The following is a 27,682-nucleotide window of genomic DNA, read 5'->3' on the forward strand; positions in this document are numbered from 1 at the left end:
GATCTTGAAAGATCATCTTGTCCAACCCCCCTGCCAGAGCAGGATTATCTAGAATAGGTCACACAGGAATGCATCCAGGTGGGTTTTGAATGTCTCCAGAGAAGGAGACTCCACAACCTCTCCGGGTAGCCTGTCCCAGTGAAAAAGTTTTTCCTTATGTTCACATGGAACCTTCTGTGCTCCAGCTTGCACCTATTGCCCCTTGTCCTGTCATTGCACATCATTGAGAAGTGCCTGGCTCTGTCCTCCTGACACTCACCCTTCACATATTTATAAACACAAATGAGGTCACCTCTCAGTCTCCTCCAAGCTAAAAAGCCCCAGCTCCCTCAGCCTTTCCTGGTAAGGGAGATGTTCCACTCCCTCAATCAAACACATAATTTTTCATCAACGTACTTAAACAGTAAGAAATCGAGGATCTGTATGATTGCAGGACTCAACAGCCCCAATCAGAACTGAAGCTTCATCATCCTTTTTAATACCCTGAAAGATCCAACTCTGTTCATCACCCTCAGGGAGAAGGATACATCATACAGGGGTTATCATCTGCCTTACAACAATGCAATTCATCAGGTCCATGTGAAAGCGCTGTGCAGCAAGCCTTCTCTCCCCTACAAGTCCTGTTACTCTTTCTAGTAAACCCACTGCCCCAGCTTTTTCCCTCCCAGAGTTTTGCCTTTGCCATCCCTGACTTCTGAAACCTATTTCCAGTTCCTGTAAGCTGGAGTTTTGAGTTCAGAGACAATGCTCATCCTTCTTAAAAGCAATTGTATCAACAAAGAGTGGTAGTGCTGCCAACCTCAGAAAAGCAAGAAGCAATAAACATATATATATATTTAATTTTACACAAGTATTACATAGGCCAGCCACCTGATTTCTGAACAGCTTACTGTTAACTGATCTTGCACACAAGAATAAGCCCTGAGCTTCTGAAATTCCTCTGCAGCTGCTCCTCCTTTGAAAACAGCATTAAGAGCTTCTTCCCTATGCAGTAACATGAGAGAAAAGTTCAGCATGATGCCTTCTGCAGATCTCATAAACCTCTCCTCTCCAGAACTGGAGAAAGGCATCCAAGCTGAGGAAATATTCCCCCTCTCCAGTAAGGCTGAAAAACTTACCAAGAAACCAGAGTTTCTCCAAGCAAGAACAGCTCTAACAAGGACAAAGTCAAATTGCATCACAAAAATTTCCCACCTGCCTTTTTATCAACAAAGTCTGAGCCTGTGCTGCTGAAATCAATGAGAATTTTATTAGGGACTAAATTGGAAGAGCAGAGATGGGAAGAAGGGAAAAGAACAATAAAGAAAGCCTGTATGTCTAATTTATAGTTCTCATAGATAGCCTAATCACATCCCAGTGCACATAAGTCAGTGTTTTCTTCAACTGTACCACTACTTGACCATAAAATGTCATGCATGGTTATTCATGCATATAAAGGATAAAAAAAAAAAATCTTAAGCACACTTGGAAAAACACATCTTTGCAGTAGGAAGAACTTAACATACACTAAGCAAATAACTATTTTGTAGCAAAATATGATCCAGACAATATTTGTCATTCTAGCCTTTTCAAATTAATTTTTATCAATAGCATAAAGTAGGCATCTCTTCCACCCATACCGAAAAAACCCAAACAAAACCAAAACAGCTCCTTTCACCTAAACAAAAAAGAAAGAAATGCAAAACTTATGTCTAAAAACATTCCAGTGACTTTAGGACTACAAAACTCCCTACCATCAGCACCCATCTCCCACTCTAAGGCTCCCAGGTTCATCTCCTTACCACTGAAGCAGCTCACAAAACTACAGGCCAGCAAAGCTCTCCAGCACTTCCACTGCCACTTCCAACCCTGGTGGGTTAGGCATTGCACTCCTCTACAGGTGGTATTTCTTTGCTCCTTAGAGCTGTGGCACCAGCTGTGCAGCAACACAGGAGCTGGTTTGCCAGCCTGGAATTAACAGTCCACCTTCTTCAATACACCATTTTATGCTCCACTATGGGCTATGGGAGAGCTTGGCTGTCAGTTCTTAGCTGGTATCTGGCTCATAACCCGGAGCAAGAAACACACTCCCAGTAGACATATAACTGACCATTCTTGTCACAAATACTTTTAATTACTATTAAACTGTCAGTTACACACTTTACAGTTTGAAAAATGCTCCCTTCTATTTTTTACTTTCCCAGTCGAAAGAGATGAGAGGCTTTTGCAGTCAGGATTTAACAGAAAACAAGTCAGACCTTTTCTTCATTTTATTAAACTTTGAAACGTTTGGTTATTTATAGTCTATGATGTGCCTGTTTCAGGTACTTCTTTGTAATCCCAAAGCAAGAATTTAACACTTGAGTGACTGTGATGGTTTGAAACTGTCTAATTTTTCTTCTCAAAGTTCAAGCAGAGTGTAAATAAGTCACTATTGGGTGTAAGAAAAGCAAAATAATGATTGTTCTAAACACTTCCATTGGATAGATAGAAATGTTTAAGAATTATTACTCAAAACAAAGTGGGCACTCTGCAATCTGCAGTTGGGGCAGCTTGCTGGGGTGTCTGGCTGCTGTTTCTTCTTCTCTTCTGGTTGAACACACTGACCTTGGCAAGCTAAGTTGTTAACTTTTCTGCTTTAGCTAACTCTGCTTTCTGCCAGGGGGGTCTGGGGGGTGGGGGGGAGGCCCCTGGGAGAGAGGCCCCTTGGGAAAGGTCCCCTTTGGGGGGAAGCAAAGGGAGCTTGGTTGTGTTTTTCTATTGATTGTATACATTTGTAAATGTTGTGAATTTTGTATATTTGTACATATTCATTGCATTTCATCATAGATTGTAGATTTTGCTTGTAAATACAGCTTTCACTTGCTTCCAGACTGAGCTAGCCTGGTTATTGTCAGTGGGAGGGAATTTCAGCTCACACTGACACAGTGACTTCTGACACAAAACACAGGGGATTTATGTTGTTCCTTTCCTTACACAGCCTACTCCGGTAACCAGTACATTAAAAAAAAAAAAAAATCAATTTTCGGCTGTTTACAGACCTTCCCTCTCCCTTCAGAGGCGTCAGATAATCTGGAAGACAGAAATATGCCAGGGTTCCCATAGTTTTGTGTTTATCACCAGACCTCACCCACCACTCTGCTGCTCACTGCTCCTTTTCCTAGCTTTAACAGCGACTCTAAAGGGAGAACGTATAGTTCACTACCTCTGGTCCTCATTACCCGGCATCGCTTTGCACCCTTTACAAATGTTTCACATTTCCCAAGTCATTAGAAAGGGATTAGCCAACCCTGCGCCTAACACGGAGCGTTGTTTCCTTGACAGCCTAAAGAGCCGCATCAAAGGCTCTCTGAGGCGCTTAGTCTGTGATCTGGTTCTCCCTCACCCCCTATTTCATTAACACGGCCAAATACAATGGAAGAGCCATCCCTAGTTTTGCCCCCATTATCTTTTACAATGTTTCAATGGGGCGCTGCCGGGAAGCGCTTCTCGTCAGGCAGCCAGCTCCAGCCTTCGTTCCCAGCGCACCCTTCCCAGAACCGCGCCATTTCCCCACACTTCCGCGCCTCCACCACGCTGTGCCCCACGACGAGGCAGCCAAGCTAGGCTCCCCAGCTTCCCCGCCCACCAGACCGGTGAACGACGCGCAAACCGCCTCCCAGGCACAGGCCACCATCTCACTTCACCCCGCCCGCGGCCTAAGGAGAGGTGTGCCGGGACAGGCGACACGCCAACCCGCCACCCAGCCCCGCGTTCTGACCCTCAGGCAGCAGCCACACCGCCCCGCCCCAACGGCTCCGCGGCTGCAGAGCGCCCCAGCGCTACCGCTACCGCCACCGCCTGCTGGCACCGCCCCCCCACCCCCCACCCGCCAAGTTAGGCTTTCCCGGAAAGGTTCTCTTTCCGGTCCGCCACAGCTGTTAGCTTCCGGTTCCGTGCCCCCAACATGGCGGCGGCCCCTGCACCAAGCGGGCTCTGATCGCTGCGGAGCCCCCTCGGTGGTGCCGCCGCCCGCCCCAGGGCCGGGGCCCGCGCCTGTCCACGCCGCTGGCCTCCACGCTTTCTCCGTGCGGGGCGAGTCGGGCTGGGTGCTGGTGCCGCTGTGAGCGCCGGGCACCCCGGGCTGCTCAAGCGGTTCCTGCCCGGGGTTGAGGCGCTGCTGCCGCCGCCGCCATGGCGCCGGTGCAGCTGGAGAGCAACCAGCTGGTGCCGGCCGGCGGGGGCCTCGCGTCAGCCCCGGCCCCGCCGGCCCCCGGGGCAGTGACAGCTGCCGCCAGCCCCGGCTATCGGCTCAGCACCCTTATCGACTTTCTCTTGCACCGGACCTACGCCGAGCTCACCGTACTGGCTGACCTGTGAGTGTCCCAGATTCCCCCCGGCTCGTTCCCGCGCCTCTTCCAGCCCTGCTGCCAGGGCTACCAGTGCCACCTCCTCGCATCCCAAGAGGATGAGGAGGCCTCACTGGGCATCTGTCCTGAACCAGCGCCAGGGATGGAGTGGGGGGGGATGTGGTTTCTTCTTCCCTTTCTTCCACCCTGGGGACATGCGGGCTTGTCTCAACATCGGGCTCTGTTCAGGGGCCGAGTGAAAGCTGCTGAATGATCAGTCATACACAGAGAAAATGATGTGAGGAATGCAGATTGTCTGGTTAAATATTTAAGTTCCCCCGGCCCCCAAGTTACTACGAAAAAACCTAACTAGCGTTTGTGCTGGTACCAAAATACACAAAAATGAAATGTGTGAAACTGACATGTTAGATTTCAAACGCTGCAACTCCTTGAGTTACTAACGTGTCTTTGAAAATACCATTGTATTATTCGGGGGAAATAAAAGTAGTTATTTGCGTTTACTTTATGAACTGCTGTGTGCTGATGTTGTTGTGTTTGAAGTGGCAAAACAAAGGGATGTTTTTGGGCCAAGAAAAACCTTCCTGAAAGCGTTTGGACTCTGAATAAACCTGTTCCCCTTTTACTTTGTTTAACTTTAGAGGTTCTTGTGGGGAGCCAGTATGTTGTAAGACATGACATACAGAACAAATGGGGATGGGGGGGGGAAATGATGTAGTTCTTGTAAAATACCATATCTGATAAGTATGCAAGCAGTTTTGCTTGACTAGGGGTTAAGAGCATTCAAACTCTAGAAAGGATGAGGAATTTGAGAATTTGAGTTTGCTTTGGAAGAATTTCTAAAATGTCAGTCAAGAATTTTCTCCTGTATGTCTATGGTGTGTGTAAACAATAATTGATACTTACGCATTTTTGTATGAGCAGCTGCCTGTGATGTCTTCTAGTCTTGTTTTAAGGTGTAGAACAGGTCTCTCAGACTTAAATACGTAATTAAGGTACAAAATAAAATGGGTGGTGTGAATGCTTTGGGAACTTTGACTCACCAAGTGGTTTAGAAGCTATGGTTTTGGCTAGTAGAAAGTCCAGCTAGGAAATATCTTCCTCTTTCCTTCAAAGGAAATATTTTCTACTTCTTTCACAAGCATCAGTCTAGTCCTAGAATACAAAAAAAAAAAAAACTTTTTTATTGAGATGCCTATGGTACGTGTAGAACGTAAGAAATACATTTCTCTCTCTGCAGTAGTATCTGTCTGATCTAGTTGAGGATGCTTCTGCTTACTGCAGAGGGGGATGGACTAGATGACCTTCAGAGGTCCCTTCCAACCCAAACCATGCTATGATCTGTCACACAGGGTGTTGATAAAGTTCGGGTGTTTCATATTTCTCCGCTTCTAGATTGATTTTTAAAAGGAAGAGAAACTTATTTAAGGCAAGTCAGGGCAGAGCCAGCTTTCACACCTGCTGCAGATGTTCTAGGATTGCTGCTATTAATTCATTAACTCTAGTCATGGATGCTTAGTGAGAGTTACCAATTACAAATATGTGGCTCACTAGATGAGCAGAAGTCTTGAGATGTCAGCACCCTTCATCCACCTTTGAAATTAATTTGACCAGTTCCATCTTACCTAGCACAGAGTAGTGGCAGGTGTCTTGTGGTACTATTATACACCTGATTTTATTTCTTCCCCCCCTTTAACTGGGCTGCTTTCTAGACCTTCTTTTAGCAAACATGTAACTTCATTGTATTGAGGAAACATTTATAATTGTAGAAATTTTGAAATGCTTTTTATAGGTATGTAGAAGTTTTTCTTGTATTTAGTCAAAGGTTACTAACTAATTTTCTTGCCATTTGAAATGTAATAGAACATTAAGTAATATGCATTTTTTTTCTCTCACCCCCCCTTTTTTTTAATATAGATTACCAAGAAAGACTGATATGGAAAGGTGAGTTACAATAAGACAAACTATAATGCATGTTAAAATCTAGAACTTTACTTAGGATGTTAATATTCATACAGAACTGTTCTAATAAATATTTTCCTCCTGATTTTAGATGTTTTTTTTTTTTGCAAGAAAATTAGCAGTGTCTGTCTTGCTGTCACTACACAGTTTCAAGATTTTTCTCAGCATCAATGGTGTTACTGGTTTTTGGTGTTTGGGTTTTTTGTTTTGTATGTATGTGTGTGGTTTCTTTGGGTTTTGTTGTTTGTGCAACAAAACCAGAAAGCCCTGTTCAGTGACACAGTGTTGCTGTTGGAGTAGGTGAACTCATAAAAGCATTTTTCTCTTCATGAATCTTGAAGCAGTGAAGTGACAGTAAAGCTGATGTGAAAGGAAACTAGAGAACCTAAATAGATACTAGTTAGTGTGATAAAGAAACTTTTTGTTCAGAAGCAGCAGCTCAGCAATGAAAATGAGGTGAAAAGCCCTCTTTCCCATGTTACTTGATCTTTCTTATCATAAGCACTGTTATCTGCTTCTGTTCTATGTGGTTTTAAAGTGTTTTTTTCTTCCTGCTACCACACCCCTCAAGATGAGAGAAGCTGATTTACTATTTTTTGTTTATTTTAATAAATTTTATGGAACTTGTGAGAAAATAATTTCCTATATTTGTGTTGACATGCTACTTAATCTAATTTTCTTTAGAGACTTAGAGCAACTATGATACTCCTAAGAATGTTAATAAACAATTCCATGTGCTGGATGATCATTGATTCAGTTATCTCAAATATTTCAAAACTGTCATAACATGTGGTAAAATAAATCCCATTTTCAGGGAATCGTTCCTTGTTCCCCTTTTCCCTATAACTATTTTATGAAGAAAACCAATATTGGTTAGTGATAGGACTAGGGGGAATGGAGCAAAATTAGAAGTGGGTAGATTCAGATTGGATGTTAGGAGGAAATTCTTCACCATGAGGATGGTAAGACACTGCAACAGGTTGTCCAGGGAGTGGTGGAAACCTCATCCCTGGAGGTTTTTAAGGCCAGGCTGGATGTGGCTGTAAGCAACCTGATCTAGTGTGAGGTGTCCCTGTCCATGGGTTGGAACTAGATGATCCTTGAGGTCCCTTCCAACCCTGACAGCTCTGTGATTCTGTAATTTGGGGGGTTGGTTTGTTTGTTTTGCTGGGGACTTTTTTGTGGGTTTTGTTGTTATTGTTGTTGCTGGGTTTTATTTGTTTTCTTTGGGTTTTTTTGGGGGGTTGGTTGTGGGGTTTTGAGGGAGGGGTTTGGTTGGTTTTGTTCATTTGTTGGTGGTTTTTAGTTTTCACTCTATTTGCTAAGGAAATTACATTCCACTGAGGTTGAGAGCTCACTCTCATACTGGTGCAGAGGAGACTTTTTTCACCTAGCTGGTTAGCATTTCTTGGTGAAGCTGGAATCTACGTTGTAGGGCACACAGGTCTGGAGTAACAACTTAAATCCTAATGGATTTAAGATAAAAGAAAATAAAATAGCCTTCAATGGTTACAAAGAATGTCCTGCAGTTGAAGTTGCCTTGAAATTAAATGTTCCCATTGTTGTTAGTTTTGACTTAGAACTCTTCCTGGTGAAGGGAGACTTTCTAACTCTTGGCCGCTCATAGCTTGGATGGGTGTATGCTTGTCTGGATAAAAAGCTTACTGCATGACCAGACCTAAAGTGTGGTGGTGAATGGAGTTAAACCAGTTGGTATCTGGTCACAAGTGGAGTCCCCCAGGGCTCAGTGTTGGAGCTTGTTCTCTGTAATATCTTTTATCAGTGATTTGGACAAAGGGACTGTGTGCCCCCTCAGTTAGATTGCAGATGGCACCAAATTTGGCAGTAATGTTGATCTATTTGTGGGTAGGAAGACTTTACAAAGGGACCTGTGCAGGCTGGATCAGTGTGCCAAGGCCAACTGTGTAAGGTTCAACAAAGCCAAGTGCCTGAAATTGCACTTCAGTCACAACAACCCCATGCAACGTTACAGGCCTGGGGAAGAGTGGTTGGAAAGCTGCCTGGCAGAAAAGCACTTGGGAGTATTGGTTGACAGCTGGGTGAGTGAGAGCCAGCAGTGTGCTCAGGTGACAAGAAGGCCAACAGCATCCTGGCTTCTATCAGGAATAGTGTGGCCAGCAGGAGTAGGGAAGTGATTGTCTGCCTACCCAGCAGTTTTGGACCCATCGCTACAAGAAGGACATTGAGGTTCTGGAGCATGTCCAAAGAAGGGCATGCAAAGGTGGTTGAAGAGTTCAGAACATAAGTCTTGTGAGGAGCAGCTGAGAGAACCAGGGTTGTTGAGCCTGAAGGAAAGGAAGCTGAGGGGAGACCTTACTACTCTCTGTAACTGAAAGGAGGTTCTAGTGAGGTGGAGATCGGTCTCTTCTCCCAAGCGGTAGGGAGCAGTTACAAGCAGTAGGACAAAAGGGAACAGTCTCAGGTTGTGCCAGAGGAGGGTTAGGCTGGACATTAGGGAAAAGTTCTTCACCAGAAGCGTTGTCAAGCACTGGAACAGGCTGCCTGGGGAAACGGTGGAGTCACCATCCCCGGAGGTTTTTAAAAGACACATAGATGTGGCACACAGGGACATGGTTTAGTGGTGGGAAGTGTGGTGGGAAGCACTTGGAAGTGCTAGGTTAACTTGGTTTGCAACCAAACAATCCTATAATCCTATAAAGTCTCTAAGGAACGTAGTTTAATTATCCAAGTTATTCTATTTTCCTAACTTTGAGAGCTGTAAAAGCAGCAGTAGTTAGGCTTCAAGCTGTGTTTCTTGAAGTTAGCCTGGAGACACTGCATGCATACTTTGGTGCAAACATGGTGGTATTATCCTCTAATAAAGTTCACATAAATCTACATTCATTACTACAGTGCCTAGCTGAAAGATGTTGTCATAAGAAAAACTGATAGGAAATCCCTTATTGTAGCATAATATGGCTTTTCTTTGTAAAGGGTCATTTATTTGGTTATCAGTGATAGGAAGAAATAGCTTTTGCTACAAGAAGGAAGTGATAGGATTGAAAAAAAACTTTATTATTGTGGTATAAAGTTAGCAGTGCTGAGTTCTGGGGAAAATCCAGGGGTTTGCTTCTTGATAATGGAGACTCTTTTTTGCTCAGTATTCTTAATCTTCTCCTTTTTATCTTCCAGTGAAGTGTAGTATGTGGGAAACTTTTGTCTAAATACAGTAATGGATGTTTAAGATTTAACTGGAACTTGGATTATAGTAATTTTGCAAGGCCCTATCCTCTGTTGTGGGGAAATGGAAGGTAAAACCTTGTACCTGCATTCCTGCTGAGTTCCTGCTGAGAAGTTATTTTTAAAAGAATTATTGTTAAATTACTATATAAGTACTACATAAAAACTATGCATGCTGTTTTCCTAAAAACAGGCAGTTTTCCTACTAGCTTTGCAATAGTGAACAAACTTGAAGAAGACTCTACATCTCCACAAAATGGAAAAAGAAAACCCCAACAACATAAAAAATCCCAAACAAACAAAACCCCAAATCCCCCAAAAAACCCCAAAACAACAAACCCAAACCAGTCATAACTCTTATAAAAACCTGGTATTAGTGGCTTCAATAACAGTGCAGTCGCACACGTAATGTTTGTCAAATGCCGAGTTCCATTATCTGCTAATGACAAAATTACTCATTTCACTCCTTTCTTAGAGATAATAATTTTGGTTGGAGTGCCACTTTGGAGATACCTAGTCCAATCCTCTGCTCGAAGTAAAAGACAGTTTCAAAGTTAGCTCAGGTTGTGTTCTAAATAACTTCAAGGATGGAAATACTGCAGCCTGCTTCAGTGTATGCTTGTCTCACTCTGTGTCTCTGTTTTCCTGATGTCTAACTTCTCACTGGTTTTATTTCTGGCTATTGTCCCTCAGCCTTTTGCCCTTTGGAGAATAGTCTGGTTGCTTCTTCTCATTAACACCCCTTTAGATGTTTGAAGGTGGCAGCAGGATCTCACCATAGCCTTCTCACGCAGAAGCAGACACAACTTCCTCAGCCTCTCATTGTCATGTGCTCCAGCACCTAACCCACTTCTGTACAGCAGTCTCTTTCTTGGCTAGGGAGTATAAAATTGGACATAGTGCTTCAGATGTAGCCTCACAAATGCTAACTCAAGGTGAATAATTGTCTGCCTTGTCCTAGCTTGCACTGGTGCTAATGCAGTCTCTCATTGTTGCAAGGGTACGTTGCTGATGCCTGTTCACCTGTCCACCAAGACCCCACCCAGGGTCTATTTCTGCAGAGCTGCTTCCCAGCAGCTGCTTAGTACCCAGCCTGTGCTGTTACATAAAACTGATTCCAGATGCACATAAACTTCATGAGGTTCCTGTCAGCCAGTTCCTCTCATCAGTTGAGGTCACTCTGTTTGCACACACCAGTTTGGCATCACCTGCAAACTTCCAAAGACTGCATTCTGTCATACCATGCAGGTTGTTAATGGAAGTGTTAAATTGTATTTGCCCCAGTACTGACCCTTTAGGAACACTATTAGTAACCATCATTAAAAAAATCCAAATCGTAGCCTGCTACAGCCTTTTATTCCTGTCAGTTCAGCCAATTTTTCACCCACCTTGAGTTCCACTTACCCATGCCATATCTCACCACAAGGATACCACAAGAGATCTTGTATAAAGCCCTTCAGAAGTCAGTGTAAGTGCCCCTTCTGTTCTCCTCCTGATCGCAGAGCTGTTCATCCTTTAGAAGGCAATTGTGCTAATCAAGGATGCCTCACATCTTGGCAAATCTTTGCTGCCCGTTCCCAGGCTACTTTAATGTTTGTTATTGTGGTGGCTTGAAAATTCCCCCGCCCAACATTAACTTTGCCAAACCAGCTGTATATTGCCAAATGAAAGCTGTACTTACAAGCAAAACTATAATCTACAATGAAATGCGATGAATATGTACAAATATACAATATTTGCAGGTATTTACTATTAATGAAAAGCACAAGGACCCCCCTGGCCAAAGACCAGGGGAGCTGCAACAGCTTCTCCCTTCCCCGCCTCTTCCCCTACCCCCTGTACACAAGGGACAAGAAGCAGAGAAGTTAATACCAGTCAAAACAATGCAGCCACGGTCAAGCAGAAGCAAATTAGTCTTTCCCAGAGTGAAGAAGCTAGAAGAGGGAGAGGTTGTTTTGGGAACCAAATCTTGTGGTAGATACCTCTCCAATGTGATTGGTTAGAATTAGCTTTATTTTCCTTTTACACCCAATAGTGATTTATTTACATTTTATTACTTTCTGTTCAAGATCTGTGAAAATTTTTAAAGGCGTAGCCTAAAGCTACCACAATGATTTATCTGTACTTAGCTTCTGGAAGTACTTGTTTTGTGAATTTTCATCTTAACTGAGCTTAGGTCAACTGACCTATAGATCCTTCTTGAAGAGCATGATGTTTGGTACTTCCCAGTCATCAAGAACTTTGATCACTGTGACCTTTTGAAAATGCAAGAGAGGAGCTTTACAGCAGTACATGCCAGCTCTCTCAGTACCTTTGGGTGCATCCTATCCAAACAATTTACTTTTGTATCCCAGGCTTGCTTTGGTGGCTCTTAACTTGATGTTCTTCTGTAGCTAGTGCTTCACGCTCAGGTACTAATCTGAAAGATCTGAAACCTCTCAACTAGTGCTTGCCAGTAAAGAACACGCTGAGAACCATGGCCAGTAGAAAGACTTTTAATGTGCTTTATTTTGCCTTTGTAGGTCTTGTAAATGTCCTCTTTCCTTAAGTTTCATCTTCCTTGAATAAAGTTTTTGTGCAACCCAGCATAAGTTCCTGTATCTATAATGAGGGACAAAAAAAGACCACAAAATTGGATGAATTTGGTCTCTTGGTAGAGAAGTAGGTGGCTGTGAATTCCCAGTGCAATTGTCATTCAGGGGTGATTATGGTGGTTTTGGAAGCAGGATTCTGTTAATTAGAAGTTACAAGTCTTCTGTGAGTTCATGTGTGTGTTACTAATGGAACAGTTACTGGAATACTTTGTCTAGTTTTATCAATAATTTTCATTATTAATTTGCTATACTTTATTCTGGTTTGGGGGTGATGTCTCTGCCTTTGATTTTCCGTCACAGAACAGCAGTGTCGATTTTTCTTGCTAGCTTGCTCTTTTCACTACAGAAGTTCGGTTGATACAACTACTAGATTTTTAGCAGCTTCTATGTGGAGTTTGTCTAAGAGATACAATTTTCTGAAATCTCACTGTAGACATCTTCCAAATTCCATAAAGTTTTTCTTGAATCCTTCAAAATTTTCTACATCTTGTTTTCATAGTGGGGTTAGTCTTAGAGCAGTATGTACACATAGTGGCTTGTCTGCATCTTGAAATCTTAGTATCTGGCTGAGTGACATTTGAAAACATATGCTCTAGAACACAGGGAAGTTACTGGCTTAATGCCCAAGTTCTTGGATGAAGTTTATAGTATGTAATGCAAGAAACTGATCCAGATGGTATTAGTTGTGCTTCTAGCCTAATTGTTCATCTACTGCAAGTAGATTATGCTTTACTTAGTGCACAAAGGAGTTAAACTCATTACAGGAACACTTTCAGCAGAAACAGGCTCTGTCTATATTGTAATCATAGAATGGTTTGGGTTGGAAGGGACCTTAAAGAGCATCTGGTTTCAACCCCTTTGCCATGGGCAGGGACACCTTCCAATTGATCAGGTCCTATGTCTGGGTCGGGGCAATCCCAAGCACTGATACAGGCTGGGCAGTGACTGGCTAGAGAACAGCCCTGAAGAAAGGAACTTAGGGGTGCTGGTGGATGAGAAGCTCAACATGAGCCAGCAGTGTGCACTGGCAGCCCAGAAAGCCAATGGCATCCTGGGCTGCATCAAGAGAAGCATAGCCAGCAGGGTGAGGGAGGGGATTCTCCCCCTCTGCTCCACTCTGGTGAGACCCCACCTGGAGTACTGCAACCAGTTCTGGAGCCCCTGTTACAAGAAGGATCTGGAGGTGCTGGAACATGTCCAGAGGATGATCAGAGAGCTGGAGCACCTCTCCTATGAGGAAAGACTGACAAGAGTTGGGGCTGTTCAGTCTGGAGAAGAGAAGGCTCTGAGGAGACCTAATTGTGGCCTTCCAGTATCTGAAGGGGGCTACAAGAAAGCTGGGGAGGGACTTTTTAGGATATCAGGTAATGATAGAACTAGGGGGAATGGAGCAAAACTAGAAATGGAACTAGAAAAAAACTAGAAATTCAGATTGGATGTTAGGAAGAAGTTTTACACCATGAGGGTGGTGAGACACTGGAACAGGTTGCCCAGGGAGGTGGTAGAAGCCTCATCCCTGGAGGTTTTTGCAGCCAGGCTGGATGTGGCTGTGAGCAACCTGCTCTGGTGTGAGGTGTCCCTGCCCATGGCGGGGGGGTTGGAAATGGATGATCCTTGAGGTCCCTTCCAACCCTAACAATTCTGTGATTCTAGGAGTGTGTGTAGATTGTGTTCTACAGATTAGGATCAGAAGGAGGTGCAACTTCTGTTTGGTAGAGGCCGATGTCTATTGCACTGATTGATGTGCTGGTTTTTTTTTCCCAACGCTTTTGTTACTTTAGAAAGCTGTATGAGGAAGACATCTTGGCTTTGTAGTTTTGGGGTTTTTTTCAAAGTAACTAGAAAAAACATGGCAAAATAGTGAATGCATAAAAAGGGAGGAAAACCCTTATAAACAGTAGATGAAATGGTATTTCAGAATGTAAAATATTATGGATCTACACTGTAGATCTGCATGTGATCTGAGATGATTCTGCCACTCTACTCTGGTGAGACCTCACCTGGAGTACTGCGTCCAGCTCTGGAGCCCTCAATATAGGAAGGACATGGACCTGATGGAGAGGGTCCAGAGGAGGGCTACAAAAATAATCAGGGGGTTGGAGCATCTCTGCTGAGGACAGACTGAAGGAGCTGGGGTTGTTCAGCCTGGAGAAGAGGAGGCTCTGAGGAGACCTAATAGCAGCCTTCCAGTACCTGTAGGGGGCTTACAAGAAGGATGGTGAGAGACTGTTTATTAAGGCACCTGGGGATAGGACAAAGGGCAATGGCTTCAAACTAGGAAAGAGTACATTTAGATTGCAGGGTCTTTACTATGAGGGTGGTGGAACACTGGAACAGGTTGCTCAGGGAGGTGGTTGAAGCCCCATCCCTGGAGATAGTCAAAGTGAGGCTCGACAGAGCTCTGGACAGCCTATCTACTTGAGGATGCCCCTGCTGACTGCAGAGGAGGTTGGAATAGATGACCTTCGGATGTCCCTTCCAACCCAGACCATTCTATGATTCTATGTCTTACCTGCTGCAGCTACAATGCAGATCTGTAATGAAGGTGGAAAAGCTGGGTGTGCCCCTGTTTTCTCTTAGGAAAAATAACTCTTAAGACAGGCAAAAATACACTGTCTCATTTTGACTATCTCACAGAAAGTACAGAAGGAGAAATACTGACTATCAGTAATTTCTTCTTACTCCAATTTCTTTACAAGACAGAAAGGAATGGAGAGGAAAATAAAAGTATGGGAATTTTCTGGTGATCTTCAACACCCCTTTTCTTGGCAAAATGGTAGAATATTGTAACATACTGTGTAAATACATCTTAAAATTACTAGAGTGATATTTTTGTTTAGTATCTGATTTATTTTCTTTTTCTTTTTTTTTGGTGATTGTCACTGTAATGTTACTGCCTGGCAGTGTAACCCTTAGGTGTATTGTCTACTCTAATTATAAACCCTGGGGAAATCCTGTAAAAACATTGAAATAATTCAGCTGAGTTCACCATGGAATTGTTTCTTCTAAAATTAATTCTCCTGAGTATCGTTTTTGTTTGCTCAGATAATCTTGGCTGGTTAGAATCCATTTAGGTACTCAGAGTAATGACCTTTTTATTTTATTTTATTTCCCCCTCCCCATTCTAATCAAACAAACCATTGATTAGTGACGCCCACATTAACAGAATTAGATGTTATCATTACGGCTTTTATTATTTGCACAAATTTAAACTGCAGCTTTACTATCTATCTGAGCCTTGGCTTGATGTACATTTGGGGGTTTGGGTTTGTTTTGTTTTGTTTCAGAAAAATAGAAATCGTGCAGTTCGCAAGTCGCACTCGGCAACTGTTCGTTCGTTTGTTAGCCTTGGTCAAGTGGGCCAATAATGCTGGAAAGGTGGAAAAATGTGCGGTAAGTTAGCAACAGTTTGGTCTGAAATAATCTCTTAAGGGATGCAGGATTTAGTACACATTCTTACTACAGAAGTTTTGGGTTTGTTTTTTTTTTTTTTTTAAGCCTATTTCATAGGCTTATCAATATTCAATCACGTTCAGTTTGTTCCCATTTAGAAATTACGTAATCTTTTAACTCTTTGTGTTCCCAAAAACTCATCAGTGGCAAAAAAAAACCTAAAAAATGAAAGGATTAGTCACCGCATGGTTTCAGAAGTGCTTTGGGGGAAAGGAAAATGGTGATCTTGGTGTGTCAGTTCTTATCACTTTCATCTTGCACTAGGTTAAATAAGAATAAAGTCCAGAATGTTGCAGAAAACAAGCCCTGAGTGATTACGAACAAGCACAGTTGCATTCCAGTAGTAGTTATCAGATAAAGAGCTGTGAGGCTTTACAGACCCTCCACAGCATCAGAAGTGACATGCAGATTTAAGGTGTCCTTGCACACAAATGTAACAAATGGGCAGAATATTTGTTCTTTCTGTGTTTTATAGATACAAAATTACTTGAATTGGAAGTGGCAGATAAAGTCATCTCAGTCATATGCACTAGATGAACTGAATATAAATGGGTATTGACTGGTGCATTTTATGTTGGTTTTTTTTTTCCCCTCCTCTCCTCTTGCCCTCTGTAGATGATATCAAGTTTTTTAGATCAGCAAGCCATTCTTTTTGTGGACACTGCTGACCGTCTGGCATCGCTAGCTAGAGATGCTTTGGTTCACGCTCGTCTACCTAGTTTTGCTATCCCCTATGCTATTGATGTCCTGACAACTGGATCATATCCACGGCTGCCCACCTGCATTAGGGTGAGTAATGCTGCCATATATCAAGGTAGGGGGGAAACCCCCTATGCAATACCAAATGCACGTTAATAGAACTAATCTGTGTGCAAATGGAACTGTAGTTCATAATACAGACCTGGTGCAGTCCCTGTAGTGTCAGTTTTTCATGCAGAGGACTTCCTGCTTGAACAAGCTGTGCTTTCCCAGTAAAACATTCTCTCCATTTAAACCAGTTTTGCTCTAGGCTGCACATAGTAGCAGCTCCTCTTCCTTATTTCTTTAAGTATTTGCACAAGCTAAGCCACCATCCTAGAAGGATGAAGGAGGTACTGACATCTATTCCTAGAGGTCTTGCATGTCTTTGGAAATATACTGAAATACTCCACAGCTGCTGCATTTTCTTACTGTTAAAATGCCAGAATAACAGGATTTTGTGGAGTATCTTGAAAGTAGTACCTGTGACTTTGACTTGCAGCTACAGATAAGGATTGGCTTTCGAATCTTAGTATTTAAAAACAAGTTTAGAATGATATAAGGCCCTGACTTTATTTAACTGATCCAAGCTGAACAGTTTTATTCAGTGGTCAGTCTTGGGTAAAATGTAACCAACTAGGAAACAAATCTTAGTGTAAGTTATAAAACTTAACTGATGTAGAGGCCTGTGGCATTTAGATTTTCTAGTCTGGTGAGTTTTCACCACTGCTACTGAATTACAGCTTTGAGATACGTGGATTTGTTTGTGTTGATTGTAACAGGATAAAATAATCCCTCCTGACCCAATAACAAAGAGTGAGAAGCAAACCACACTTCATCAGCTCAACCAGATTCTTCGACATCGACTAGTGACTACAGATCTCCCTCCACAGCTGGCAAATCTTACAGTTGGTAAGTACTGGAATTATCTTTTGAAGAATACATTATTGCAGACTGATTTAAATGTGTTGCTTTAGTGCTGAAGTAAAGCTAAAAGCTTAAATGAGACCATTAGGTGTGATTCATCTATTAAGACTGTGATACTGTCTCTGTATGTACATCAAAATATGTATTTTCTCCTTCTGAGAAATGATGGCACTGATAATACTGATGAAATACTATTTGCCTTTAAGAAGAAATCCCATGCAAGTAAAAGGAGAAAAAGCTGTAGACATTGTCGTGCTCTTTCAGCAGGTGTGTTAGGAGGGAGTCTTAGGCCTTAGTTTTGTTAACAATGTAATGACTTTGAAAATGCAATTTAATTAAACTGTTAGGTCTTTCTGTAGAAACTCTTTGGACTTTAGCTTAAACAAGTTACTCTAATGTTGCCTTTTTGATCTGTCTTGATAGTCATCTTCATGCACAGAATATCTTCATATTTATCCCTGTTTTTTGTTCCTTGGCTCTACAGCAGTGACTGAGCTGTTAATCTTTTTTCAGATCTCCATTTTCATCTAGCCCAAGTAGTGGTGGAAATTAAGATGATGTTGTTTTGCAGGAAGGGTGGCTCTGTATCGGCAAGGTTATTGCAGAATCACAGAGAATAGGGCTAGAATGGACCTAGTCAATGTTTTTCATGAAGACAAGGTTAGCCATGTGTAAACCATACTCTACAGATCTAATCTGAATATTCTCTTTCTCACATGAGAACAGAGTTATAATATTTTAAAGTTAAATAAAAGTCTTTAGTGAGATGTATTTCTGTGGCTAAATTTCTGGCTAGATTTCAGTCTGGGCTGAGATCATGTTCTGAACCTCTTTTGAATATTACTTAAAGTAGACATTGTTGGTACAGCAAATAATAGGAGAATTTACCTTTTGTCATTGCAACTTGTCAGCCTAGTAGTCAACTCAGTGTGACTCTATAGCACAAAGGTAAACAAATCATTGTGGCCCAAGTACTGCTCTTCAGGACAGCTTGGTATGGATGTCCATGCTACTGGTTCTGTTGTGAAGTCTTAAGAGTTGCACAGAAACATGCAGCAGAGCAGAAACCATAGAGAAGTAATCCATAGCCAGGAGCTACCATACTAATATTTTGAGGCATCTTACAAATAAATAAATAAACTGTATGTATTTATTTATGTGTGTGTGTTTGTTTGTTTGTTTGTTTTCTGTAATTCCTTAGCCAATGGCCGTGTGAAGTTCCGAGTTGAGGGTGAGTTTGAGGCCACATTGACGGTGATGGGTGATGACCCTGACATCCCCTGGCGCCTTCTCAAACTGGAAATTTTGGTTGAAGACAAGGAAACTGGTGGTAGGAAAAATAATAAAATCAAACCTTTACATGTGCTTTTTAAAAACATGTTGTTCATCTCCAATGCTACATAATTCTTGCTTATACTGGGTCTTCTGCATATCTCACTTTAAGACAATGAATCTGTAGATACTTTTTGTCACCTTGCTCTATATGCTTTTAACACCTTAACAATGGTAGACTGAACAGTGTTGTAGACTGAAACTTCTGGAATAAACCAAAGATTTTGTTATTTTGTTAGAAATTATGGTAGGGAAAATTGTTCGCTGCAGTTGTATATGTTTTTTATTTTAATTTATTAAGCATTTTAAAAACCTAGTTTCCTGATGTCTATTTTTAATTCATGAAAGATGGTCGAGCCTTGGTTCACAGCATGCAGATCAACTTCATCCATCAGCTGGTCCAGTCACGGCTGTTCGCTGATGAAAAGCCACTTCAGGACATGTACAGCTGTCTGCGTATCCTTCTGAAAGCTGCTTCCAAATAAGCTGTTTAATGTAGCTTCACTCAGCCTGGTAGCTGGAGGTCAAGAAAGGTGGATCCCCTATTAAGCTAGAGGGACATGTCTGCTCGTGGAGTAAAAATTTTTGCCTTGGAAAAAGTTATTGTCAGGTGTTAGCATGTGAATTTTGATTTTACACACTTAATCAGCAAAAGTAAAGGTGGGGTACTCGAAGCAGCAAGTTGTGTGTTAAGCCAGTGTAACAGCAGCTGGCTACCTGTGCTGATTTCAGAGACACATACAGTGCTGACTTGGAAGGTAATGGCTGTTGCTACCAAGAACTGCACTAAGGTGATGATGGTGTGTTAATTGTATTGCAGCTGTGTGAATAATAAAATGAGATACAGCACATGCAGGAAGTAGTGCAGTGATTTTCCTGTGTGCAAAGGGGAAATTGCCTAACAATGTGAAACAGTTTCCACAGAAACAACAAATTTAAGTTATTTTAGTGACCATGGGAGATGGGCTTAGTGATCACTGTAGAGTGAATATAGTATAAATCAATGGGCTGAGGTCAATGGAATGAAGATTAACAAGACCAAATGCTGGGTCTTGCACTTTGGTCACAACAACCCTAAGCAACTCCCCTAAGCCCCTACAGGCTTGGGGAGGAGTGGGGCTGGAAAGCAGCCCAGTGGAAAAGGATCTGAGGTTGCTGATGGACAGCTGGCTGAACATGAGCCAGCAGAGTGCCCAGGTGGCCAAGAAGGCCATCAGCAAGGACAGTAGGAGTAGGGAAGTGATTGTGTCCCTGTACTCAGCCCTGGTGAGGCCACAGCTTGAATAATGTGTTAAGTTCTGACCACCACAGTATAGGAAAGACACTGAGCTCCTGAGTGTATCCAGAGAAGAGCAACAAGGCTGGTGAGGGTTTTGGAGGCCATGTCATATGAGCAGTGGCTGAGGGAGCTGGGATTGTTTCTGTGGAGAAGAGAAGGCTAAGGGGAGGTCTTATTGCTCTTTACAGCTACTTGAAAGGAGGTTGTAGTGAGGCTGGTGTTGATTTCTTTACAGAATCACAGAATATTGGGGGTTGGAAGGGACCTTGAAAGATCGTCTAGCCCAACTCCCCTGCCAGAGCAGGATCACCTAGAGTAGGTGAATGTCTCCACAGAAGGAGACTCCACACCCTCTCTGGGCAGCCTGGTCCAGTGTTTTGTCATCCTCACAGTGAAAAAGTTTTTCCTTATATTCATATTGTCCCTTGTCCTATCACTGTCCTGTCAAAACCCAACAGTCAAACTAACTACAGTTCCCATTCATTCAATCTATTCCTGAAGCTACTGCTACTATTAATGTGCTTTCACTCTTGAATCCGGATTACCTTATTTCTCAGCCAGGCTTTCCCCAAGTAACTAGCAATAGGACGAGAGGAAATGGGTTTTAAGTCGTGCCAGGGGAGGTTTAGATTAGACATAGGAAAACCTTCTTTAATGAGAGAGTGGTGAGGCATTGGAACAGGCTGCCCAGGGAGGCGGTAAAGTTGCCATCCCTGGAGGTGTTCAAGACTTATGTAGATGTAGTGCTTCAGGATATAGTTTAGTGGTCATGGTAGTTGGGTTACAGTTGGACTCGATGATCTTAAAGGTCTTTTCCAGCCTTAGTGATTCTATGAATTTCTTTGTTAGTAATGGCATTGTGACATTCTTGTCTTAACACCATGCCCTAGATAAGACCCAAAAAAACCCAAAGGGGAAAATAACACTTTGAGAAATCTTTGGTGCTGTTTATAGATCTTTGTCTGGATTAGTACATCAGTGTGTTTTCAGAGGACATTTTGTTCTGACTTTTGTGACGAATGGATTTATGCAGTGGTCAGAAACAGATGTATGTATTGTACAGACTTTTTGGAGGCCTTGTGTTTTCTTAACTCTGTTCATTAAGACTCCTTCTGCCTAGCACTTCAGCTGGAAGTCTTGCATTCACAAACACTAATGCTGATTCGAGAGCGCTGGGGTGATCTCGTGCAAGTGGAGCGATATCATGCAGGGAAATGTCTCTCGCTCTCTGTTTGGAAGTAAGTTAATTTTTAAAGGGCTATTAACAAATAATGAATGATGTAATAGGAGGGTTCTCATTTACCAAGCCAGAATTTTCAGAATTGTGCTTTCTTTTTGATGTGAGACTTCTGAGTTCTTGTCATTAAGTACTGAAACATGATGCTTGACTTGCAAAGAAATGAGGGATGTACATTAATGTACAGGAGAACAATGGATGCAGTTATAAATCAGCCTATATGCAGACATCTAAATTCATTAGTTGTCAGTCCTCTACTATATTTATTGCATGACTTACACTGGAGAAAATGTTAAAAGCAGTGCTTTTCTGATGGTGTTGAATTTGCAGCCATCTAAAACTTCTTTAGATAGTTATAGTTTACCAGCAGGTCTGCATTAAAATGGAAACTAAGACAAATACTTTTTTCAAAGTTATTTTTAACTGGCACTCTCTAGACTAACCTTTCAGTAGCCAATCAAGGATTAGCTACTGAAAAGCATATTTTCAGCTATTCCATTTACATGGTTTAATTATTCTCTTTATTTTAAGTCAACAGGTGCTTGGCAGGAAAACGGGGACTGCATCTGTTCATAAGGTCACTATTAAGATTGATGAGACTGATGTCTCAAAACCCTTACAAATATCTCATGAGCCACCGCTGCCAGCCTGTGATTCCAAACTGATGGAAAGAGCCATGAAGGTAGAGGTTCGCTTTGCAGTAGGCATTTAGTTTGTCAGTTTGTCTCACTTTGACTCTATTTAAGAGCTGTTTGTGGGATTTTTAATCAGTAGTTACTGTAGATTATGTTCTGTTTATATTGGAACCTAAAGTTGTCATTACAAATTGCTGGCCTTGACTTCATCTTAAAAATTGCACCTACTTGGCAGTGTACTATGTATGAGAGAGAACACTATGTATGAGACAGAATGCTGAGCCTGGGTGGGGTTGGAAACAATAGCAAAGTTTCAGTTATGCTTTGCATTTGGTTTGAAATGCTTTCCAGGGAGGCAGTTCTTCCCTTTCCTGTCTTGGAGATGGTGTGTCAACTTCCTCTGAAAATCAGGTTCCCCATGCCACTTGAGTTGGCTACCGAACAGTTTGATTTGCTTCAGAAAATCTTACGTTATGATTTGGAAATCCTGTGTGAAAGATCTAAGATGGTTTGCTTGTTACAAAGGTTAAGTGAATCTTGGGTTTACATTTTCAGTAACCAGGTTGTCATGTGGACTGTTCGGATGTGGCTTTGTGTTGTTAAAGGTGAGATGGTTGCTCCAAAATGACTGACTGCAGTCAGCTTCCTACTTGGATGAGGCTTCACTGGTGATAATTGTAGATCATGGTTAATGATAGTAAAGAACAGAGAAACTGCAGTCTAGGTTTTTTAACAAGTCTTCTGTAAGTTTCCCAGCAAGTTTGGCTGTGATATATCAGGCTTTAAGAGTTAATAAACTAGAGCGAATGGTGTAGTTTTCAAACTTTCAGTACAGTTTTTCTACAAGGTAGAACTCTCCAGCTTAGATTCTTCACCTGGTTTACACAACTTTCTGCTGCTGATAGCCTTCACATACTTTGTATCTCAGCCTCTTGGGCCATCTTTTTTTACCAACTCCGACAGACAAGTCTCTGTATGGTAAATGTCAAGAATTTCATATAGCATCATGGAAGGGTTTGGGTTGGAAGGGACCTCTAAAGGTTGTCTACTCCAAACCCCTGTAGTGAGCAAGGACATCCTCCACTAGATCAGATTGCTCAGAGCCTTGTCAAACCTGACCTTGAGTATCTCCAGGGGTGGAGCCTCAACTACCACCCTGGGCAACTTGTTCTGATATTCCACCACCCTCATGGTAAAGAACTTGTTCTTCACATCCAATCTAAATCTGCTCTTCTCTGATGTAAAACCATTGCCCCTCATCCTGTCACTGCAGGCCTTCGTAAACAGCCCTTCTGCAGCCTTCTTGTAGGCCCCTTTCAGGTACTGGAAGGCCACTATTAGGTGTCACTGCAGTCTCCCCCAGGCTGAACAGCTACAGATGAATATGGGAAACTTAGTGGAGCATAGTAGTCATCTGCTGCTAGAGTATCACACAGTATCACAGCACATTAGAGGTTGGATGGGGACCCTCAGAGGTCCTTGGGTCCAGCCCCCCTGCCAAAGTAGGATCACATAGGGTAGTCCACACAGGAATGCATCCAGGTGGGTTTTGAATGGCTCCAGAGAAGGAGACTCCACAACCTCCCTAGGCAGCCTGTTCCAATGTTACAGTTATTGTAGTAAATATATACCAAATATACTCATTTAATAGCTTAAAAGCCCACATTTAGGCTACTCATTATATAGTTACTTTAGCGACGATACTGTATTTATGCCTAAATCCAGGAAAACGCTTTATCTAGAACTTCTGCTGAAGTTCCACTGGAGCTGATGCAATCTGAGATCACTGAATCAGGTCTCTGTAGATTAAGATAGGAGGCCACTGTAAATTTGAGAATTATGAAAGTTAACACTGACTCCCTCTATAACTGCATGCTCTCAGCTTAAAATATCAGTGGTGGTATATGCGCTGCTGTCCTAGTGTTTGATAACGATCTCAGCTGCAATGACGTAGGTAGCACACTGTGTTTCTGTTTGTTCAAGATACTATATAAAACAGTGGTGTGAACAAATATGTTTGAGCAGGTTATTATACATTAACCTACTGAAAATTGGATGCAGCTACGGAACATGTAGTCACTTATTTGTGAAGAAGATTTAACTCGCAGCAGCTGCTAGTTGAAAAGCTCCTGTGGATGGATAACCACGTGATTTGGAAGGCCTTGTCTTGGAAAGCTAGCCTTTAAGGGAAAGGCATGCACTGAAATTCTGTGTAATTTTATTCTGATATGAACCTCTTCCTTGTTTATCTCTTATGCTAAAATCTAATTTGAGTTTAATTCACCTTGAACAGTTTTCAAAGCAATATGAGGTTAACTAAGAAAAAAAAAAAAGGTTGCAGTAATTTGCAGCTTTGCTTATGCAAAATATGTAAATAATATGACTGTAATGTGCATAATATAAAAGCAAATGCTTTATTTCAGGTTGCACAAGTGAATTACAGTGAATATAAGTAGTGGCATAAGCTTCAGTGCTGGCAGTGCCTCCAGCTGCCCTAGATCAAGCCTCTAGATGCTCCTAGGTTCAGTAGGGTTGCTCCTATTCAGTGTCTGCCACTACATCTTCACTGCATTGTTACCCCATTAGCAGGGCTAAAACTAGTGTGTTGTATTTCCTGCTAGAGCTGCATGTGTGTTTGTGTAGAGGCAACCATATTCTAATTGTGTTGTTTGGGGGAGATTTTGTGGTTGTGATTTGTTGTTTTGTTTTTTTTTAACGATCTTAAGTTAATTATAAACAGAGAGATGCTAATCTGGAAAATATTCTAGGCTTGATCCACACCTAGAGCATGGTTTTCTCAGGAAGGATTGGACCAGATGATCCTTGAGGTACCTTCCAACCTGATATTCTAGGATTCCATGATTCACAACAAGTAGGTTTGCACAAGGAGTGGAAACAGTATAGTTTAGGAAATTTCTTTCTTCTGTATTTTCTCCTAGTCTTCTCTCAAAAAAACTCTCCCATTCCCTGCTTCACAGACAGAATCTTACATTAGTTTGCTGTATTCATAGTGATCCAAATAAATTAATAGTTTCTTCGGTTCATCACACTTCTAAGCAAATTCTTTCCAAAGTGATTGTTAAGTGACTTTGTTCCAGTGGGCTATTGCATAAAGTCTACACATCAAATTTGAACTTACTCAAGTACATTCCGTTTGGTTTTTTTTTTTTTTTTTGCAGATTGACCACCTGTCAATAGAAAAACTCCTAATAGACAGTGTCCATGCAAGATCTCATCAAAAACTCCAGGAGCTGAAAGCCATTCTTAAGAGCTACAATGTTAATGATAATTGTATGTGTTTTCTACTGACATTTGTTTCAAGTTAATTGCCATTTGTGCCGAGGAATGATTTCCTATTTCCTTGGTCTTTCTTGCTTTCATTAATTTACATTTTAAAATATGAAAAAAATAAAGGGAGGTGTGTTCTGCATTAACAAGACTTAGCTTACTCTACGCTGTTAGTTGTAAAATACTCCTACCTCTGAAGGCAGTACAATATGTGAAGCTGGTAGTACATTAGAGTCTGAGTTGAAGGGTTAAAAGTTGTCTCCTGTAAAACTTGTATACATTCAGAACTGAAAGTAAATTCTTCTCTGTCTTGAGATAGTTTGGGGTGAGTCTTTGCTTAAACTGTTGTAGAAACTATGGGGATTTGAATTGAGTTTATAATTGTGAAGCAGTGAGTTAAAAGATATTCAAGGGTTAATAATCTCCTCCAAATTTGGTCTGTCTTCTTGTGTCACTTTGTTACTCTCACGATTTTCACAATTCTCTTATTTTTGTTAACAGTCTAATAATGTGCTAGTGAAGATTGCTTCAAGAAAAACAAACAGGTTTTGTGGTTATAATGGGCTAAGGTTTTAACTTGATGCACTTGAATTTTGTGTCAAATTGTTAACACCAATTTTTGTTCAGCGTTCATTGAGACGGCTCTTCCAACTCTTGTCATTCCAATTTTGGAACCATGTGGTCGATCAGAGTGCCTGCATGTATTTGTTGATCTCCATTCTGGAATGTTTCAACTGATGCTGTATGGTGTTGGTAAGTAAGTGCAAAACAAGGCTGTATTTCATACTGTGCAGTAATCCTGCATTGTGAGGTAATTTTGTGTGAACAGTTCTGTCAAATCTGCAAATTTCTGTGAGCAAATAAGGGTAATGCAAGTGAACACTGCATTTGAGTCATCATCTAGGTATTGGACTTTGGGGAACGGAGGAGTGGATCTCTGTGCCCAAAAATCACAGTTCAGTTAGGTGGATTTTAAGGGGACAATAAATATTGTTAGGCATCATTGCAGTGCATGTTCTTTATACCTCATGATTCCTGGCTTGTGGTGTTAATGGATGTGGTCATTTTGTATGGACCCGATTGAGAGCTGTGTTATATGACCTAATACACTTGGAGTTACTGCTCAAGTCTGCAGGTTTCAGATCTCTTAAGAAAAGAAGGAAAGTGAGTTCTTTCAGTGTGTTTTTTGCCTAATTACATACTGCTGTGGCTTTACAAGTGTTATGGATCTTTTGTTATGTATTGTAATCTCTTTCTTCACAATGAGCCATGTGGAGAAAACAAGGGGTAACAGTTACAAGTTGCACCAGGAGAGGTTTCATCCAATATAAGAAAGAAGCCTTTTACAGTGAAAACAATCAATCACTGGAACAACCCCCCTAGGGATGCAGTGGAGTCCCCATCACTGGAGGTTTTCAAGATGCCATTGGACAGGGTGTTAGTTCCCTTTCCCGTGAAAGGTTGGACTAGATGATTTTTTTTTAAGGTCTCTTTCCACCTGGACTGCTCTGATTCAATGTTTGTTAAATTAGATAAGACACTTTCATTAGAAGGTCAACATTTTGTTTGAAGAGCAGGTCTTGAGACCATTCACTCACCTAATGTTCTTGCAGATCAACTGACACTTGATGATGTAGAGAAGTCTGTTAATGATGATATGAAGCGTATCATTCCTTGGCTCCAGCAGCTTAAGTAAGTGATTTGGATGGTTCACTTAATTTGCATAGAATAAATCACCCTGTTTATTGTTTGGATGATCACACTTGCATGGTTTTGTGTTTTACCCCAGTAAGGGATAGACTTCCTCAGGATTCTAAGCAATCTTGAGTATTTGCTATACCCTCTAAATGAAGGAAATTCTGCTTTTGCTTGGAGCTGATTCCATAGTCCTCCTCGAGTATTCCCCCTTGCACACAGCCTCATGCATTGCTGTGCACGCACTCTGCATGAAGTCTTTTTCACTTTAAGTCAGTAGCAGTCCACTTGCTTCCTGAGGGTATCATTTTGTGATCATCCCTCATTTTCTGTCTCCTTTACTCCACTCTGTTTCTACAGCTGAACTCTGCTTGTTTCTCAGCAAGAGCAATCTTCCCTTCTCACAATACAGAGGAGAAGCAAGGAAGTGGCCTAGGGTGATTTAAATAATAGCTATTTATCTTCTGACACTTTAAACCTCTAATCTTCCTTCCATAAAGCCCTGGGATTTAAGCACAAGATACCCTTGGCTCCTATAAGAGGTTGTAGCAAATAATACAAATACCATTTGCATCTGCATGAAAAAAGTTCCACCTGCTCTGTCATTTTGGAAATTCCCAGTACTCTGAGCTAATTGCAGGGTGAAACCTCTATTTGAGGAATTTTGCTTCTAAAAGGAGCATTATGACGTGTGAAGCACTGGCACCCCAGAGAAATTAATCAACCTCCCTTTGTTATTAATAATGCACTTGAGATAATGGCTTGGGTAGTGCTAAGGCTTTTGAGGAAGCCAGGCAGTCCCATGAAAAGTCCTTTAGGACAGCTAGATCTAGCATGTATCTACAAGAATAAACCTGGTGCGTTGTGATGGAGAATTGCTGAGCACCCACACCTCCTACTGCTGGTGTTGAGGGGAAGTTTGGCTGAGAAACCAAGCCACACATTTCTGACCCCTTTTTCAAGCCTAGCTAGTCTTTCTGGCCTTGCCACTATAGCGAAAGTCAGTTGGAGGAGGA

At 41.8% G+C, this 27,682-nt stretch overlaps 1 protein-coding gene across 1 annotated transcript in view; it reads left to right on the forward strand.

Moving 5' to 3' along the window:
* The first annotated feature begins 4,152 nt into the window (after nucleotides 1–4,152).
* The window catches only part of MED14 (mediator complex subunit 14), a 47,268-nt gene continuing 23,738 nt past the window's right edge, over nucleotides 4,153–27,682 (forward strand). The window contains exons 1-12 of the mRNA XM_054400604.1: nucleotides 4,153–4,334; nucleotides 6,243–6,269; nucleotides 15,370–15,475; nucleotides 16,151–16,324; nucleotides 17,056–17,185; nucleotides 18,402–18,530; nucleotides 18,881–18,988; nucleotides 20,917–21,049; nucleotides 21,580–21,730; nucleotides 24,863–24,974; nucleotides 25,599–25,724; nucleotides 26,585–26,663. Coding sequence (XP_054256579.1) covers nucleotides 4,153–4,334; nucleotides 6,243–6,269; nucleotides 15,370–15,475; nucleotides 16,151–16,324; nucleotides 17,056–17,185; nucleotides 18,402–18,530; nucleotides 18,881–18,988; nucleotides 20,917–21,049; nucleotides 21,580–21,730; nucleotides 24,863–24,974; nucleotides 25,599–25,724; nucleotides 26,585–26,663 — 1,457 coding nt within the window. The remainder of the gene's footprint in view (nucleotides 4,335–6,242; nucleotides 6,270–15,369; nucleotides 15,476–16,150; nucleotides 16,325–17,055; nucleotides 17,186–18,401; nucleotides 18,531–18,880; nucleotides 18,989–20,916; nucleotides 21,050–21,579; nucleotides 21,731–24,862; nucleotides 24,975–25,598; nucleotides 25,725–26,584; nucleotides 26,664–27,682) is intronic.

This window comes from Indicator indicator, chromosome 1, assembly GCF_027791375.1.
Source record: "Indicator indicator isolate 239-I01 chromosome 1, UM_Iind_1.1, whole genome shotgun sequence".
NCBI lineage: Eukaryota > Metazoa > Chordata > Aves > Piciformes > Indicatoridae > Indicator > Indicator indicator.